Source organism: Pieris brassicae, chromosome 5 (assembly GCF_905147105.1).
Source record: "Pieris brassicae chromosome 5, ilPieBrab1.1, whole genome shotgun sequence".
Lineage (NCBI taxonomy): Eukaryota > Metazoa > Arthropoda > Insecta > Lepidoptera > Pieridae > Pieris > Pieris brassicae.
This window is the reverse complement of record NC_059669.1, coordinates 12517662-12534599: the sequence shown is the minus strand read 5'-3', so window position 1 is coordinate 12534599 and position 16938 is coordinate 12517662. Positions and strand designations below refer to the sequence as shown.

General features: G+C 36.8%; 1 protein-coding gene across 8 annotated transcripts in view; it reads left to right on the top strand.

The window, feature by feature from the left end:
* The window catches only part of LOC123710376 (homeobox protein cut), a 124162-nt gene that overhangs the window by 99528 nt on the left and 7696 nt on the right, over positions 1-16938 (top strand). For 5 of the 8 annotated variants that reach the window (XM_045662217.1, XM_045662218.1, XM_045662216.1 and 2 more), the window contains 3 exons: positions 5871-5951; positions 6136-6263; positions 6550-7062. In XM_045662217.1, the coding sequence (XP_045518173.1) occupies positions 5871-5951; positions 6136-6263; positions 6550-7062 (722 nt within the window). The remainder of the gene's footprint in view (positions 1-5870; positions 5952-6135; positions 6264-6549; positions 7063-16938) is intronic. The other 3 variants (XM_045662223.1, XM_045662222.1, XM_045662221.1) reach the window with 2 other exon arrangements.

The window sequence follows — 16938 nt, the reverse complement described above, 5'->3', positions numbered from 1 at the left end:
ACATTACATAATCTTAAATAAATTGTACTTTATACGTATTTATGAAACTGCCGAGTATATAAATTTGATGTTTATCATTATACATAACTTGATTAGAATTATATTGTACTTGACTGCAATAGCGTGCATTGTATGATGCTAATTTTGTTGAAATTTCCTTAGTAATTACAAATGGGTCTACAGTCTTATGAAGAATTTGAATTTCGAATAAATATAGTATAATCTGTGCTTAAAACTGATACAAAAAATAAATAAGCATCAACTATAGTCGACATTTTACGTAACTGTTAATTTACTTATTACAAATGGAGGCCTACAGGCAGAAGGAAGGAACAGGAAGAATTTAAATTTCGAATATCCTATAATCTGTGCTCACGACATTTAAAAACAGAAAAAATAAATTAGCATTATCTATAGTGAACATTTTACGTAACAGGTAATAAACAATAGAAAAAAAATATTAATGATTATCTCGATGCTGTTTTTGAATTCCAAACGAACTCTTCAAGAAGCAAGTGACCTATAGCATTCGTCCAATAAATCACTCACTCGTTCAAAAGAACTGCTTTGTCTACACTTCCTTTCAAATTGTTTACGTTGCGGTATTGAGACGTTTGCGTCATAATGTTTTACAGCATTCCTAATTGCGTGTTAAGGGCTAGAATAATAAAAACAAATGACTGTTGGTAGTAAATAGGATTGTAACGTTAGATATAGGTAACACAGTGTCACAGCGAAAGAAATGCGCACATTAAAAGAAAGCCGATTGGTACACAGCCGGGGATCGAACCTACGACCTCGGAATATACCGCTTCGATTTGTTTAATCCAGTACAATTCATCGGAAACCCTTCACAAGTAAAGGCCTCCAGGTTTTTAAAATATCAGTCGGTGGCTTTCCTTCTCAATTCGCTTCGTGCTGACGCTTATTTTTCTACGAACCGCCTTTTTTATTATTACTACTACAGACTTCCAAATCTTTAAAGAAATAGAATTCTTTTCCATTCACTTTATCAGTGACACAGATTAAAAATGTTAAATTCACAAATTAAGATGCTCATTGATTAAACTATTTGTCAAACTAATAATTGGCATCTTATCCGTTTCTCACGTGTTTCTCAGTAATCGAGCGGAAGACGGCATCCTCTGATAACGCTATTAACGAATTGTATAAACAATGGGGATTGATGGGATCACCTGTCTCAGGTATCAATACATATTTTAGATAAGCAGAAATAGGACATTTATGGGACAATTTTAGCCACACATAAGTTACAACAGTTAGAGCAGTGTTACTCCAGCGTGTGACTCTCATTCTGGGCTGTTCATCAAGGCATTTTCTTTCTATGTGCGCATTTACCATTCGCTCGGACGGTGACATCATGACGAAACTGGCCTCGGACCCAAAAAGTCGACGGCGTGTGTCACAGGAGGCTGATCTACTTGCCTATTTGACAAATAATCATGTAACATATATATATATCTGAGGCCCAGACCCTTAATGGTTGCATTTTTTCACCCTTATATAGTTAATAAGTAGATATAGTCGTATAGCGTTAAAGATAGATCAAGGGACAACCTAACAAGTGTCTTTATTCCAAACCCAACGACAGCATATAAATAGCGATAACTCGTAACCAATGTTTTTCATAGTTTAATGTGTTATTTTTACCAATATGGCGACCGATGGGCGGTCTCTTTGATCCATCAAAGGACGTGTGACATCAAAGACACCGACAGATGCGACATAAAATAGCGCCTGCGCATACGTCTTTAATAAAAAATACTATATTTATCTTAATCGATTGATAACTGTGCCGAATTTTGTGGCATGTAAACAATACTTTGAAGTCGGCTTTTATGAGTTCGTAAATGTGTGAGAGTCACTAGTGACCTTAGAAAGTTTTGTCTAAACGTGAAACAGACACAATGCTGTTAAAAACGCAAAGTAGGAAGACGTGCAAAATCCACAAATCACTGTTGTTTTATTTGAAATATTCGTGCCATTCACCCTCGCGTTCCTTTTGACATCAGAAAACTATCGACTTACACGGAAACTGATAGATACCGAACACAATAGAAAAATAAAATCCTCCCCGTTTCAATTATTGCTGAGGACACGCGAACATTTGTCGATTTTCCCATGATCAAGCAACCGACTCTATTATCGCCGAAAAATAATCCTACCTAATCTGTGCCCGAATATCACGATATTTAATCTGTGCTCAATAGGAACCGTTCAGAGCACCTGTAGCGGTTTATTGCTTATTTAAAGCGTTTCTCAAGTTGGGATTAAGTTATTGCCAACCTCCAAAGATTAAAGCTTAATGGAGGGATAGATTGATTTCTAGACGATACCAAATCTCGCTTTAATGCGGTGATCGAGTGTTCCCTTTTTGAATTTTGATTGCGATTCCCAGATTCGAAATTCAAATTAGATCACTGTTCCACCTGCTATTTGTTCGCTCGTATTTGATTTAACTTTATGAAGGAATGTTGTAAATCTTACACTTTTCCTAACGCATTGTGTACACTAACAGTTTACAATGTTCATTTTGAAAGAAAAGTCCCTCGAATATGATATTTTAAATGTTTATTGCTCTAAGTCAACAGTTAGACGTTTAGTTACATTGTTGACGCACAGAATAAAGGATTGTAATGTCATAAACATAAGAACCACAGATGTAGTCACAGTCAAAGGTAACGTTGACGCACTAAGAAACTGAAAGCAAATAGGAGAGCTTCGCTTATCTGTTTAATTAAAAACTAAACACACAAGATTTACATATAACCTGCGCCGGGTAAATACACTATATACTATATATCAATAAGCCTATCGTGGACACCTGTCTCCATTTGCTTAGGCGATGTTTGTCTTATATTTAACGAAAGTTTAGTCGCACACAAATTATCAACTAATTTACGCTCCCCGACATTTTTTGGTGTCATAAACTAAGCTTTTTATTCTGTTGACTATGTGGGGAACGCGGTGTGTCAATATGGGTCGAAGTCAGCGTCAGGTTGACAGCCGATGCGTTCGAAAGGCGTGACGTATTGACCAATCGATTGGGACGTGATTGGTCAGCGGGCTGTGGGCGGAGCTGACCGATGATTTGAGTGATAAGGTTTGAGTGACGTCAACGTATTGTTCGATTCGTTGCTTTATCGATGGGAATGCGAACTGAATGGAGATAAGGCGAGCTGATAAGGCATTTGTTTCTTGGATTGGCAATATGCTATTGTTCTGCGAATTGCGTTGTACGATTGACTCGTACTTGTAATGATTTGGGATATTGTATTCGTCCATTGAATGTTTAGTTCTGTCACTTCAACTGATTTTCTTTTATTATACACAAACAATATGAATTTAAAATCTGGTAATTGACGCGTTATGCGAACAAACATAAATCAATGGCGCTACAACCTTTTGTGTTTGGGCCTCATATTCATCATTTCTATATTCATCATTTGTCAATGATGTCAATCAAGCGCAAGTAAGTATTCCAAAAGACACCGTCGACTTTTTGGTTCCTGAGGCAAAATTTAATTTCCTCACAATGTTTTCCCTCACCGTTCAAGCGAATGTTAAATGCGCACATAGAAAGTTAGTGAACAGTCGGGCATCGAACCTACGACTGAGGCTGAGACGTTGACACCACACTAGTCGATATCACCTGCAAAGTTGCGATGAAACAAAATCAAACAATTTAATTGCTACATAACTTCAAACTAAACTGTCATGTTACCGGCTAAACTATAACAGATGCATAATTTTAACTTAAAAGTGTTAAGGTAAAAACTTTGTGTCACGACTTTACGACACAATGCCATGGAGTCGCCTTACTTAATTTCCAAAGTGCATTAGTAGCTTATATTGTTTCAAGTTCGCATTCTAGAACAGGACCTTATTTCAACTTGACATTGTCAAAAATGGTCTATTTGTTTCTTTCCCTACAATCGGCAGCTCATGTCTGAGCGTCGTGGTCAGCAAGTAAGCACTTGGAACAGACTATCAGTTTCCACCGGTTTCTGTCCCGCGCCTGTTTTATTTGTTTACACTGCAGTAATACAATACAATGCTTAGGTATCGCTTTCGAGCGACCTCCACCACGCGATTACTGTTAGAAAAAATTAGATAGGTAAGCGCAAGAAGTGTAGATGTAAAACAAAAAAAAAACAATAAAAAGAGTCGCGGAGAGTTTATTGCCAGTTCTTTTCTTCCGTTCTACGCCCTTGATTTGAGAACTGGCAGAAAATGTAAAATTAGAAGCATTTAATGTGTATTTCTTTTTTTCACGTTCATAAGTGTACATTGTGTTACCTATATGAATAAATCATTTTTTACTTTGGAACTAAACAGTGAAAGGGCCAAACAAAAAGGAAACATGAAGAGGTTCTACTGTAATTTATAGAGGGATACGTGATTGCCACAATATAAATTTAACAGTTTTAAGTCAAAACTATCCTAATTGTTATTATTCCTACTTATTATAAATAGCAAAATTAAAAAAACTCCAATCTGACTCCACGTCACAATTGTTCTAAGCTTAAAAGCATCTCTCTTCGTCCAAAAGCCTTCAGAAGCAAATTGAATATTTTACGAGACAAAACCTTCCTATACTTGCTTGTTTTAGAATAAATTAACACATAGTTAATTAACAAAATTTGGTTTAAAACTATATTATAGTAAACAGCACAATTATGCTAGTTCAAGTTAACTTTTATTAAGTATTTAGAAGTAACTTACATTATTAATCACCTGGCCTTATTCCTGTAAATATCCGTTAATAAAACATTTAAAATTTTCTTTAATATATAACTTTACTAAATACCGTCGAAAAGCGGAAAAAATCGTATTTGTAAAATAAAATCAATATCAGTGTTGGCCTAGTGGCTTCAGCGTGCGACTCTCACCTCTGAGATCGTAGAGGTTCGGTTTTCAACACTAACATAAATTTCTAATCGTCTTAATTAAGAAATCCCCCACTCAATATGAACCCGTTTATAAACCAATCTATAAGCCGGTAACACCTCGTACAATATGCCGCCTTAATTACAATTTAATATATCACCAATTAAGGCTTTGATCGGTACAACCTCTAGCAATGGGGATATTAATACCTAAATGCTATCACAATTCGTTTCCCCAATGGCCCGAGTGCAATTGTTTAGTTTTGACATTTCACACGTTCACAGTAACTTTAAATTGTCTTCAGCGAGCTTTTAAGCTCCATTGCCCTCATGTCCCAAATGATTTATATGATTCAATTGTTTTTTTTACGGTTATTGAACCTTAACTTGGACAAACGTCAAAAGTTAAATTCGCACGATAATATTAATAAAGAAATAATAATTAGTGCAAGAGTCCTCGATAAATTGAGCCGGGAATTGATTAAAACCATTCCAGGTGAATTAATTAAGTATTTTAATTAATACGATATGCCGGTGTCCTTATTGGTAATATTCCTTTCATAAATTTATTGAGATTGAGCCCTCGAGAAAGGGTATTAGCTGATAAGAGGGCCTGATAATGTTATACCTAGCGTTTGTTAACGAATTTGTGTATATTTGGTGATCCCTGGGTAAAGGTTAAAGGTGCGTCCTTGTTTTACGAGCTAGTTAAGTTGTAAAAAGAGCTTTAATAATAATAATTTACGATTCAAATGTCAGTATTTCTGGTAAATGTTAGTTGACTGTAGATGGACCCCTCTTGGGTAAAAGCCTCCTCCAACCATTTCCAGGTGGCCCTATCTTGGCCAATAGTCTGTCAGTATTTTCTGATAGAACCCATGACTACGTTTTAACAGAATTGATATGTATTATTAGACCTATGATCCTTGTAGAAAATAAAAATGATTCTCCTTGTTACAGCATGCTCCGATTCTCGGAGCTAGGTCCTGAGCGACCCCACATAATACCACCACCTAAAGACATTTTTGGAAGCCAGAATCAGTAAGGATACTTTTCACAAATAGCTATTATTATTTATTGGTGGGAAATAAGGCTCTTACTCTTTTCAAAGATGTAGTTGAACCCATACTTGCAACTGTTAAGCAACTTGCAGTAATATTGGACCCTTATTTTTTCACTACTTTCTTTTAAATAGGTTACATAAAGAAGCGTTTTCTTGTTACAGTTTACTACGTTCCATGGACATAGCAGAACGAGAGAGGAAAATGGAGCCTCTCCGTTCTCCCGCGCAACCCATGCGAGAAGAAAGAAACTCCACAGAACGAGAAAGGAGTACGGAGCGAAGAGATACAGGTCAGTTATATTCGTTTGTGTTGACATCTCCGTAGATAGTCCGCGGAAAGAGTTATCCAATGTGGGCTACCCTGAAGCTTATTAACAGTTTTGAGCTATCGTAAGTGTAGTTTCAGCGGCACGGTAGCCCTCATTCCTACCTCCGGCTCACGGACGCGCGTAACACGCTAGGGCAACGCGAACAGAACGCGCCGTCAAACGTACGCCGTGCGTCGCTACGGGCGTACGTGATCCCACCCCGCCCCCCGATACCCCGCCCCTCCTCTCACCGTGCTAATAACCGCAGGTGCCGAAGACTGGCCGTCCACGCCACCCCCGCTCAACAACAATACGACACACCACAACAACAATGGCCCACTCCCACTACCGCTGCCGCCGCCGAGCCCTTTCCGCTTCGACGAACATAGGCCCTACCGCTTCGCAGACGACATGGGCCCTCTACCACCCGGCGCACTGGTTGGCCGCCTCGGAGACTCTCTCATCCCCAAAGGAGATCCCATGGAGGCGCGTCTGCAAGAAATGCTCAGATATAACATGGACAAATACGCCAACTCGAACCTTGACACGCTGCACATCAGCAGACGAGTGCGAGAGCTACTCTCTGTGCACAATATTGGCCAGAGGCTCTTCGCCAAATATGTGCTGGGACTCTCTCAAGGGACCGTGTCAGAGCTGCTGTCAAAACCAAAGCCTTGGGACAAATTAACAGAGAAAGGCCGGGATTCCTACAGGAAAATGCACGCGTGGGCCTGCGACGAAGCCGCCATCATGCTCCTGAAGTCACTAATTCCCAAAAAAGGTATATATCATTTTAATTTACTCCTGGTACAATATAACATGTCTTTAAATCGACCTCTTATTGTTCCATGATGAAAAATTGAGTTGCCACCAATGTCGCTAATTGGTTGTGAAGTAGGTTTGGTGGCAGCTCATTCCGCATGTTTAGATCGGGACATTCTCTGCATTCCCCTTCAAGGCAATCTTCCAGGCGGGTAACGCCGTTATCAGTGCTTGTCAAACGCTCCATCAATCAAATACGATAGCTATTAAACGTGAAACCGAGCGATTAACCTCTCAGAACAAAATATATTTTTGGTGGAACTTTGTTACAATTGAGCTACGCTTTCGCTAACATTTGGGTGATCATTTGCAATTTGTCAGGATATAATGATCGTCCAACACGCTTTTCACTGAGTTGCCATCAATTTTTTATTTACCCCCCAGCAAGGCATTTTATTGATAGAAATGATTCTTTATCTAGATTAGTAAACATATATTTTAATTTTGTTACAATTGAGTTGGTGTTGATCTGTTATAGTATCCGTTTGAAAATGTTTATTAATGTAGATGTGAAAATCGCACAAGATGGCAACTCCGAGACGTCCGCACTTATGTTTTGTTTAATACATTTTTATGTTCTTTCCTTTCCAAACCTTATCCTTTTATTTGCTCCAACTCCTTGTCCGTCGCATCCTGTGCGGAAACTATCGTCAGAGATTCGAGATTCCCCTCCCTTGCTATATAAAGGGGGGTGGGAGGAATGGGTCAAGCCACTCCCAGGCGTACCGCGACTTCGATTTATAGTTTTAATACGTGTCGCTTTTGTTAATGCTGGCCGCCATTTTGTTTTAGTTTTTAAATCACATGTACCCAAGATCTTCATAAAATTGAACTCATATTTTCACTATTGTGTAAACAGAAATATATTTAAAAACAAGGAAGTACTTAAAACAATGAAACTAAGCAATAAAAATAAAATAATCTGAGTTATTATGAAGTTTTAAAAGAATTACATAGATAAAATCTAAGACCATAAAAAATAAATACAAAATGACAGATAATGACGAATGTTGCCATGGCTTTAAAATCCTAGAGATTGATTTTCTGACAATATCGATTTAAGTAAGGTAATGAAGGTGGACGGTAATAACAAGTAGTAATAAGTGGTCAGAACACGCAACCGTGAGAACAGTCTTATACCGTCCATTTAATTTTGTCCTACTTGTTGCCACAAGAAGGTCATCATTGACAATTGACAGTTGACAGCTGCACCTGTTGGGCTGACAATTGAATTCGACATTATTCTAATTTTAAAGATTCGAATAAATATTTTTTAAATAATGTTTGTATGCTCGTGCTTCTAAGGTTTTCCGGAAAAAGTTTCTATGCCTAACTTGAGTTGGACAAAGTTAGTACAAACGGAAACCATTGGTTACATAACTGTACGTAACAAAATTACCGCACTCCATTGTTTGACAATTCTCACGACATGTATGTCCACTATATCTTTAGTTATAGCTTTCAAACCTATTTATATAGCAACTACACTTCAGGTATACCGTTTTAGTGAAATATTATTTTCCCTCCCGCGAAATTCAAGATTGGTTTAAAATAGCTCTGAGTTCTTTATCTATCACCTTGATCTCGGAATTCAGTAGAATAAATGAATGTCGGCGCTAAATCTTTTTAGGTCTGGGCCTCAGATTTCTGTATGTTTCATGATCATTTGACAGTCAGCGTCCTGACAGTCGCCGTAACATATTTGGGTCCAAGGCAAGCCTAGTAATAAAAACGTTCAAACATTCCCTTTATGGAATGATTATTAAAAGCCGAGCAATTTGTAGTCAGCAGCTAGAATTTACATCTTCATATACAAACTATCGTTTACATTATGCATAATTGCATAATAAGGGGAAGTTTTGAAACGCGTAATTCCTAATAAAGTAATAATCGTTTTGTTTCGATAAACTTGTCACAACGCCTCACTGCTCCTGAACTACTGATGCCTGACTAATTTTTATAACAAAAAATGTGTATGCACTTATTAGATTACAGTCAATTACCGCCACCGCCCAGACTATTTGTTTGTTAGAGCAAAATGGCAAAAACACCTTTATTAATTAAAACAGTAGGCGGGAAACGTAAACAGCGTACTGGTATTAGTTTTTTCCACCTTCTAGTTCATTAGTTCTAAGTCACGGAATACATAGAGCTATTATGTAGATTGAAAATAAAACGACCATAAACAATCAACAACAAATTAAAAACGTTATACGTCACTTTGATAGTTGACATTGCACTTTTTCTTACCGTGGTATTGGCACACAGATTAAAAAGTCCGTAACTTAAGGGGATATTAATGCGTTTTAAAGGTGAAAGTAGTTTTTTACAAGTTGCCATTTCAAAAATATCGCGTGTAGCTTTCTTATTTTAATGCATTTAAAAACAAATTACCGATCAGTTACATTATAACTGATAATATCGTGACTGAGGTCAATTCCCGGTCGTAGATGATAAATCAGTCAACTATCAACGGATATCAATGCGCATGACCATCGTGCAAGGTTTTTTTACACAACTTACATAATAAATTAAGCAAGCATCATTAATTATGCACTTAATCCAACCATCCATCCAATTAAGTATAGTAATGGTATTTTTAATACTGGCAATGATAAAATGTTAACATTACCATCATAATAGTTTTCAGATAGCCTGCGTCGATTTATTCTCAGTTTTTTCTCAAAACTCAAACAGCGTATCCGTATCTTATTCAGAACGCCATACATGGAATACAAAACAAGAAACGTGCAATTAAAAACAAAGTATTCGCGTGAAATGGAACGCAGCAGCAACACTTGTTTTTCATATTAGAAAATCGAACGTATTAAGTTCAAACGGCCAAAAGTTAGCCGTAAATGGCTTGTACGCGGCGTGAAAATCTATTTTCAATGGGCACTATCGGCAAAGGACAGCGAGACTTTACGTTCAAAGTTAACCCTTAACCTCATACAACTCTTAGTTTAGACCTGAGCAAATTTTAATATTCAATTGGGCTTTTGTTTGGGAATTGTTAGAAAATTGCGTGTAACGAAACGGAAACGATGGGATAATTAGAGCTGTTTTAGTTAGACAAAGGTGATATGAGCGAATTTTTTTTTTCTTTGAAATTAAATTGACATTAAAAGTCCATAGCCGTGTGTTTGTAGGGATGCGATAAACTCAAAAACTACCGAACGGACGATAAGATAATCAATAGATAATGTTGATAATTCTCTCTCTTAACGCAAAAACATTGCGTCTCTATGCATATTCTACAAAGGAGAGTGTTCTGAAGAGTTGTTTGTCAGAGGGGATTAGCTCTGCCTCGTTTTAACACAACCGTACAAGCCTTATTAATTCAATTTCATCAGCATCACCTTGATTGCTAGAAGACTTCCACGGTCCGCTTCACAAGACAATTACTTTTGCGAACTAGCGAACTGTGGAATCGACTCCTGGTGGTGGTCTTCCCCGGTTGATACCACCAAAGAACGGCAGCGCACTCACTAAAATGGGTGTCCATGGGTAGCGATGTTTGCCCCTCTGTGCATTTTTTTAACATAATACAAGGTTGAATAATGATTTTGTGGAAATTTACTGATAGTAAAGCGGTGGGAATCTTTGTAAAATACGAAATCCGGCTGAGTCAAAGTTACACAGCGATACCAGATAAAAAAGATTCATTGATCGGTTTATAACAGACGGTAAAGTTTCTCTAACGTATCAATAACTTGTAAAACGTGAAAACAAGTTAAGAGCGTTTAACTTAAAGTTGCATAACATCCCGATTTATGTATATTTAACTCAAAAAATACATATTATACCTAAATTAAGATATTCAGAATGTCGGGCGTTTAAACTGATTCTAACAGTTACCTAAATTTTCTTTAACAATGACAGTCTTAAAAAATCTTACACAAGGCTATGGTATGTGTTGGTGAAGCGATGAATGTTAGAAAGTTACGATCTATAATTATGTTAGTAATAATAATTAGTAACCACAGAGCGTTATAATTAGTCGATTAAAAGTACCAAAACAAGGAAAGTTTTATAAGACGCCGAATTAAATAAGCTCGCACATTAAAACATTAACAACGGATAATCACGTAATAATCACCCCAATAAAAATATTTATACTTTATTATCATGAAAACATACCATAATGCAAAAGTATTTAACGATTAAAAAGTTCTTTGTTCGTTTCCCTGGCGCGTTTAGACCAATCATCGCCATCTACCGTGCAGTAGCGGAATTTTAATCCGCGAATTGCTAACATAGACACGGCATAAACGCTGAAATTATCACAACACAATTATAAAATTACGATTATCACGAGACATATACAATCTAAGCGGCAATTATTACCGGGTAACCTCCACAAAGGGTACAAAAACGAGAGCAACGCTAACCACTTAGAAAGCGCCTTTGAAAAACTAAATGGCCGGTTAAAGAGCGTTTATGCTGAAATAACTTGCAAAAGCGCAGAAAAACTGCGGTATGCGAGTAACAATGTACGCGTAACGCCATCTGTTGTCGAGTGGCGGTAAACCGGCAGGGGTCAAGAAATTATTTCGCCAAGAATGCCCGCCGTCTCGCGGCTGCTTTGATGGCTTCCGACGAAGCAATCAGACCTCTTTACGGGCATATTTATGATTATAATACCGTGTCTCATTATATACTTTATGATTTTATACCTAACTGGCCGTCCAAGTATTTGTTTCGCTTGTCACGTAAACGACCCGACAAGGACGACTGATCGGATCTTTCGTTTTTAACACCACACATTAATTCCTCACTAATTATTAATTAATTACATCACATAAAAGTATACCTTTTATAACACGGGTCTAAGTATAACTATAGACTACATTCAAACGCAATAAATTTCGTAGTATGATTCAATATCAAAACCATTTCTCCTTCAGACATCCTAATACAATTTTAGCTAGGAACAACTCATACGGGATACATTAAAGCGAAATATTCTAAAAGCCACCAACGTTGCGATCATTGATACAACTGACGACCAAAATAAAACAATTAATTAATATACAGATCCGTGGCTAGGGTTGCCAGTGAAAGTTATTATATTTATAATCGTCATTATACCAGATCTTTATTATAGGCAAAAACAGCTTAAGCAGCTCTTATAGCTTTTTTTATATTTAACGATAAGATGATAACTGATTTTACAGTTATCAAATTTGAATCAAACGAAAACTTGTATGGACAGATCGTATAAAATGTTATTTCGTTTAAGCCAGCCCTATGTTAGTTAATGATAAAGGAATGACGATGCACTCATGAATTCACATTAAATATATTGCATTGGTCTAGAAATGTACGACACTAACCCAATTTAAACGGTTATAATTGTCCAAAGAACGACTTAAGGAAAATCAGCCAAATTCTTTGTTAACAGTCTATTTCAATTCAACACTACGTCATTATGTAGGACAAAAAATTATGTGATCGAAATAGCGGTCAAACTAACGCGACGTCGGTGTTCAAATAATAAAAACTATTTCCCGCCAAAATTGCCACAGACTACATACGTCAAACAGTCTTTATGCATATGGACAATGAATCATTTGTCGCACAATTACAAAGCCAAAAACTACCGTAAACATCGCCCACGCATTCTATTCCTCGGTAACGCTAAATAAGATTTGTCGCAAACTTCGATTCGGAACAAAACAATTTCATTATTCACTCAAGATTGATTTAAATGATACTCGGACGAGAAATATTGTAACCGCATTACTGGCAGCTAATATTTTATCTGTATTGATCCTTTAAAATTAAATTTATGCATAAATAAACATGATGGAAGTCTTTGAATAAAAGAGAATTTCAATAAAAAAAAATTGTCAAGGATGTTTAGGCTAAAATACATAGACTAAATGAATTTTCATATAGTTATACAATTTTGACATATTTGAGAGACAGTTGACACTAAGACAAGAAATTTAGCGCCTACTATGGCTTATGTCAAAATCCTTTATCTTAGTTCTTGGTGTGTCGTTTCTTCTCATCCTTGGAACGATGAAGTTTCTATTGAATTATTTACGACATATAAGTAAAGCTTTTAATTTATAAATTCTCTTTCGCCATTGTCTGTCTAATATCATAATTACATTTTAATTAAAAAATCAAAAGTATTGTCCAAAATAGCCTTACATATTGTAGAATTCTTGACAGTCGACGTTGGCGCCATCCGCCATTTTGTTTTCAACTAAAACTAGGAAATTAAGTGAATCGCAACATATTTTAAGAAATAATTAATAATACGTTAGTTCAGGGAAAGCGGGCGATAATTTAGAGATCTGTCACAGTAGATGGCCTGTTTAAGTTGTCAGTTCGGACGCGATTTGTGGACGACCATTTCGCATCTTTGCTCCTTGTCTTGCATAATTAGTAAGGATTAATGTGGCTATGAATGTTTTTACAAACCAGCTAATTTCTGTTTATAAATTGCTGACTATTTTAACGAGGTAGGGAATATACAACTATTTTTTCTATGTTAATTGCTGTTACAGATTATAGATGTCTTATATTAAACCCAATTGCTTTCGACTCAGTTTTCTATCACGCCGGACGATACTACCCCAATTAAGACTTGACTTGTTTAAGCTATCGCGGAATCCTTAAAGAAGTATTAAGAATATCAATAATACTGCATCATGACCACACCCACACCACACAGCTTAGCCGAAGTACGTATAACGTATTAAATCATTTTTAATTCAAACTCAAAATAACTTTATTCATATAGGTAAACCAAGTACACTTATGAACGTCAACAGAAAAGTTGTTAAAATAATTCTAAATTTACATATAGTTTGCAAGTCAAGGGCCTAGAGCGGGCAATAAGAACTGGCAAGAAACTCTCCGCCACTCTTTTTAATCGCCAAGTTTTGAGTCATACAAATTGTTTAAACTGGAGCAAATCAATCCCAAGGATTAGGATCATTTAAATAGTCGTAATGTTTTTAAAAAGCTTTATTGATTAATTTACGTTTAACAAGAGTTTTGAATATTTATACCTATCGTAAAAATTCGAACCTTTTGGTATTAGGTATTCTTTCTTCGGCTTCGAGTTTAGTATTTTATTTTTGTTGCATAGTTTATGTTATCTGTAGGATTACGGATAAAGGAATAGGTTATGTGATACTAAATAGTAGCTATGGCTTTTAGTACATATGGTAACATTTCTCTTGTAAATTAAGTTGACCATATAGGATGGAATCCGCTCGTGGATAACTTAATAGAGTATTAAACAGGCAATTAAACGCTTGATCGCGCATATAATCGTCAATCAATTAATCGGTATGAATGACTAGGTTAGACTAATTATGCGTTGCGTGTTTCAACACTATATGACCATAATCAATAAAAATCAATGCGCTCACCGTGTGGTTTTTACGCTGTGGTTTAAAGGGATTTTAATGTGTTTATTGTCTATTATCTACAAATAGCATTAACACATTATTTATCCAATAAAAAGTGTAGAGTTTCCTTAAGAATTATGTTCGTTTAGCAATAATACTTAAATAAAATAAATTAGTTGCGCTACAACCTTTATAGGTCTGGGTATCAGATATCTGTTTCATCATCATTTGTCAATCTAATAGGTAAGGCCTCCTGTGCCAGACATATGTCGACAGTTTCTGTAAAGCAACCCGGGTTCCTCACGATATTTTCCTTGACCGTTCGAGCGTATGTTAAATGCGTTCTTATACAGGCCGTTGGTGCACAGCCGGGGATCGAACCTACGACTTCAGTTATGAGAGTGGCAGTCTGAAGCCAACTAGGCCAACATTGATTTAGCAATAACACTTAGATTTCTGATCTCTTCTTAAAGGGTAGCGTAGAAAATTATTAAATTAATAAACTATATTATATTATAAACGGTGTACAGACGATATACAGATACTTTTTTTTATCATATTCGCCATTTTAGAAGTTTCGCCAGACGATCAGGTGTTTAAATGAATTAGTCGCGCACTCGCTGCCGGAAATTCGTTTATTTCATTAAAAAACTTTGCTATATCGTTAAAAGTTTTAAACCCTTGTTGGATCGCATGTCGATACGATTTTTATTTAGTCTGTGGTAGCACTTTGTCTATGGCTAATAGAAAAGGAATAATTTCACAATCCATAGATCAATGCGAAATAACTGTATTCAAATTGATAAGCTTTATTCCACAGAACATAATCGCATAACAATAAATATGGGACAAGCAATTCGACTCGTATACAAGAATAATTCACAGCAAATTCCTCTTTAGTATTAAAAATTTGTTGCTCTGCCTCCGAGCTGGGGTTGCAGCGTCAGCACAAAATTGATTATCGAATCTAGTTACAAACTACCGACGTCCGCAAACCGTAATGTTTTTATCTTTACTCGAGGGAAATTTCAGCGTCACTACAATTATGCTCTTACGTACAGCGATATTTGATGAGAAATAGGCTTACATGAATAGGTGTAGAACAGAACTGATACAGCTGTACATTTAATATATCAGTGCTGGCCTAATAGCTTCAGCGTGCGACTCTCATGCTGAGGTAGAAGGAATTTCTTTCTATGTGCGCATTTAACAATCAGCATTCATTCACAGACCCAAAAAGTCGACGGCGTAAGTCACTGACTGATGATCACCTACTTGCCTATTAGATTGACAAATGATCATGAAACAGATACAGAAATCTGAGGCCCAGACCTAAAAAAAGTTCTAACGCCCCTTGTTAGTATGTAATTTTAATCGTTACAAAGACTCGGCAGTAAATTATTACTATATTTACTTTATCTAGGAAACCTAGTCTGATAGAGACAGGAAATCTTTATAGTATTTGTCTGTCCAAGCCGATTGTTTGTACATGAGCTTATACAGGACGTATAAGCTCATGAACAAACAACAAAGCGACCAAGGTACTTCATAAAAGTTTCATCGCGAGTGATACGTGACGCCCGTTTTATAGTCACTTTTTGCTAGTTCAAAACATGAGGCAATCATTCGGCCTCTCGACGGAATCAATCGTGGTCGCTGCCCCCGGCTGATTGCCATCTAGCACGCGATATCTGCCCCTACGCACGCCACAAAACTTCGGACAAAAGAAATTCTCTAACGTGCTTACTCTCATAATTCATTGGAAAGGCCACAGGAGTTGAGTGAGTTATTGACAGCAATGCAACGACTTTTTAGATTCATTAAGTATTTTCTTCACTTTTTCTACCCCCGTCGCTCTATAAATCAACGTTTTTGTAATGTTATTGTAGAAAAATAGAAGTAAATACGGTATTTTCCATCAAAACAGTTTTGAAATTAGCGGCGAAGATAAATTATAGAAATGTTGCATTGTTGGCTGGCTGACACAATTGTGGAGGAATCACGAATTCACATTTCATACCAACATTTAGCACCTAATTTCGACTGCAGTCACCGGTTATGCAACTATTTCTTTTGCATCTCATTAACAATTTAAATGCGGGCATTTTTTAGTTTCCCGCAACACTTTCGAGCGGCCCTGACGTCCGCCTCCACGGACGACTATAATGCAAATGAGCATCGATTCACGCCGTGACGTCTGACGCGCTCTCACCCCTTTCTTTCCGACTACCCGCCTTGATTTACAATTCCGGAATCGTGTTTCTATTCGCCACCAAACCGATATGTGGCCCGAGTAAAAATTAACTATATTTTTTCGCTGTCGCAGTGACACGATAATTTAGGGCGCCTTTGCCTTTCAAAGGTCCTGAATATTCATGGGGCATTAGCAATCAATAACGGCCACAGTGGTATTACCTTATTTTTGCGTGCGTGCACGCGATACAGGTACTAACAATAACAAA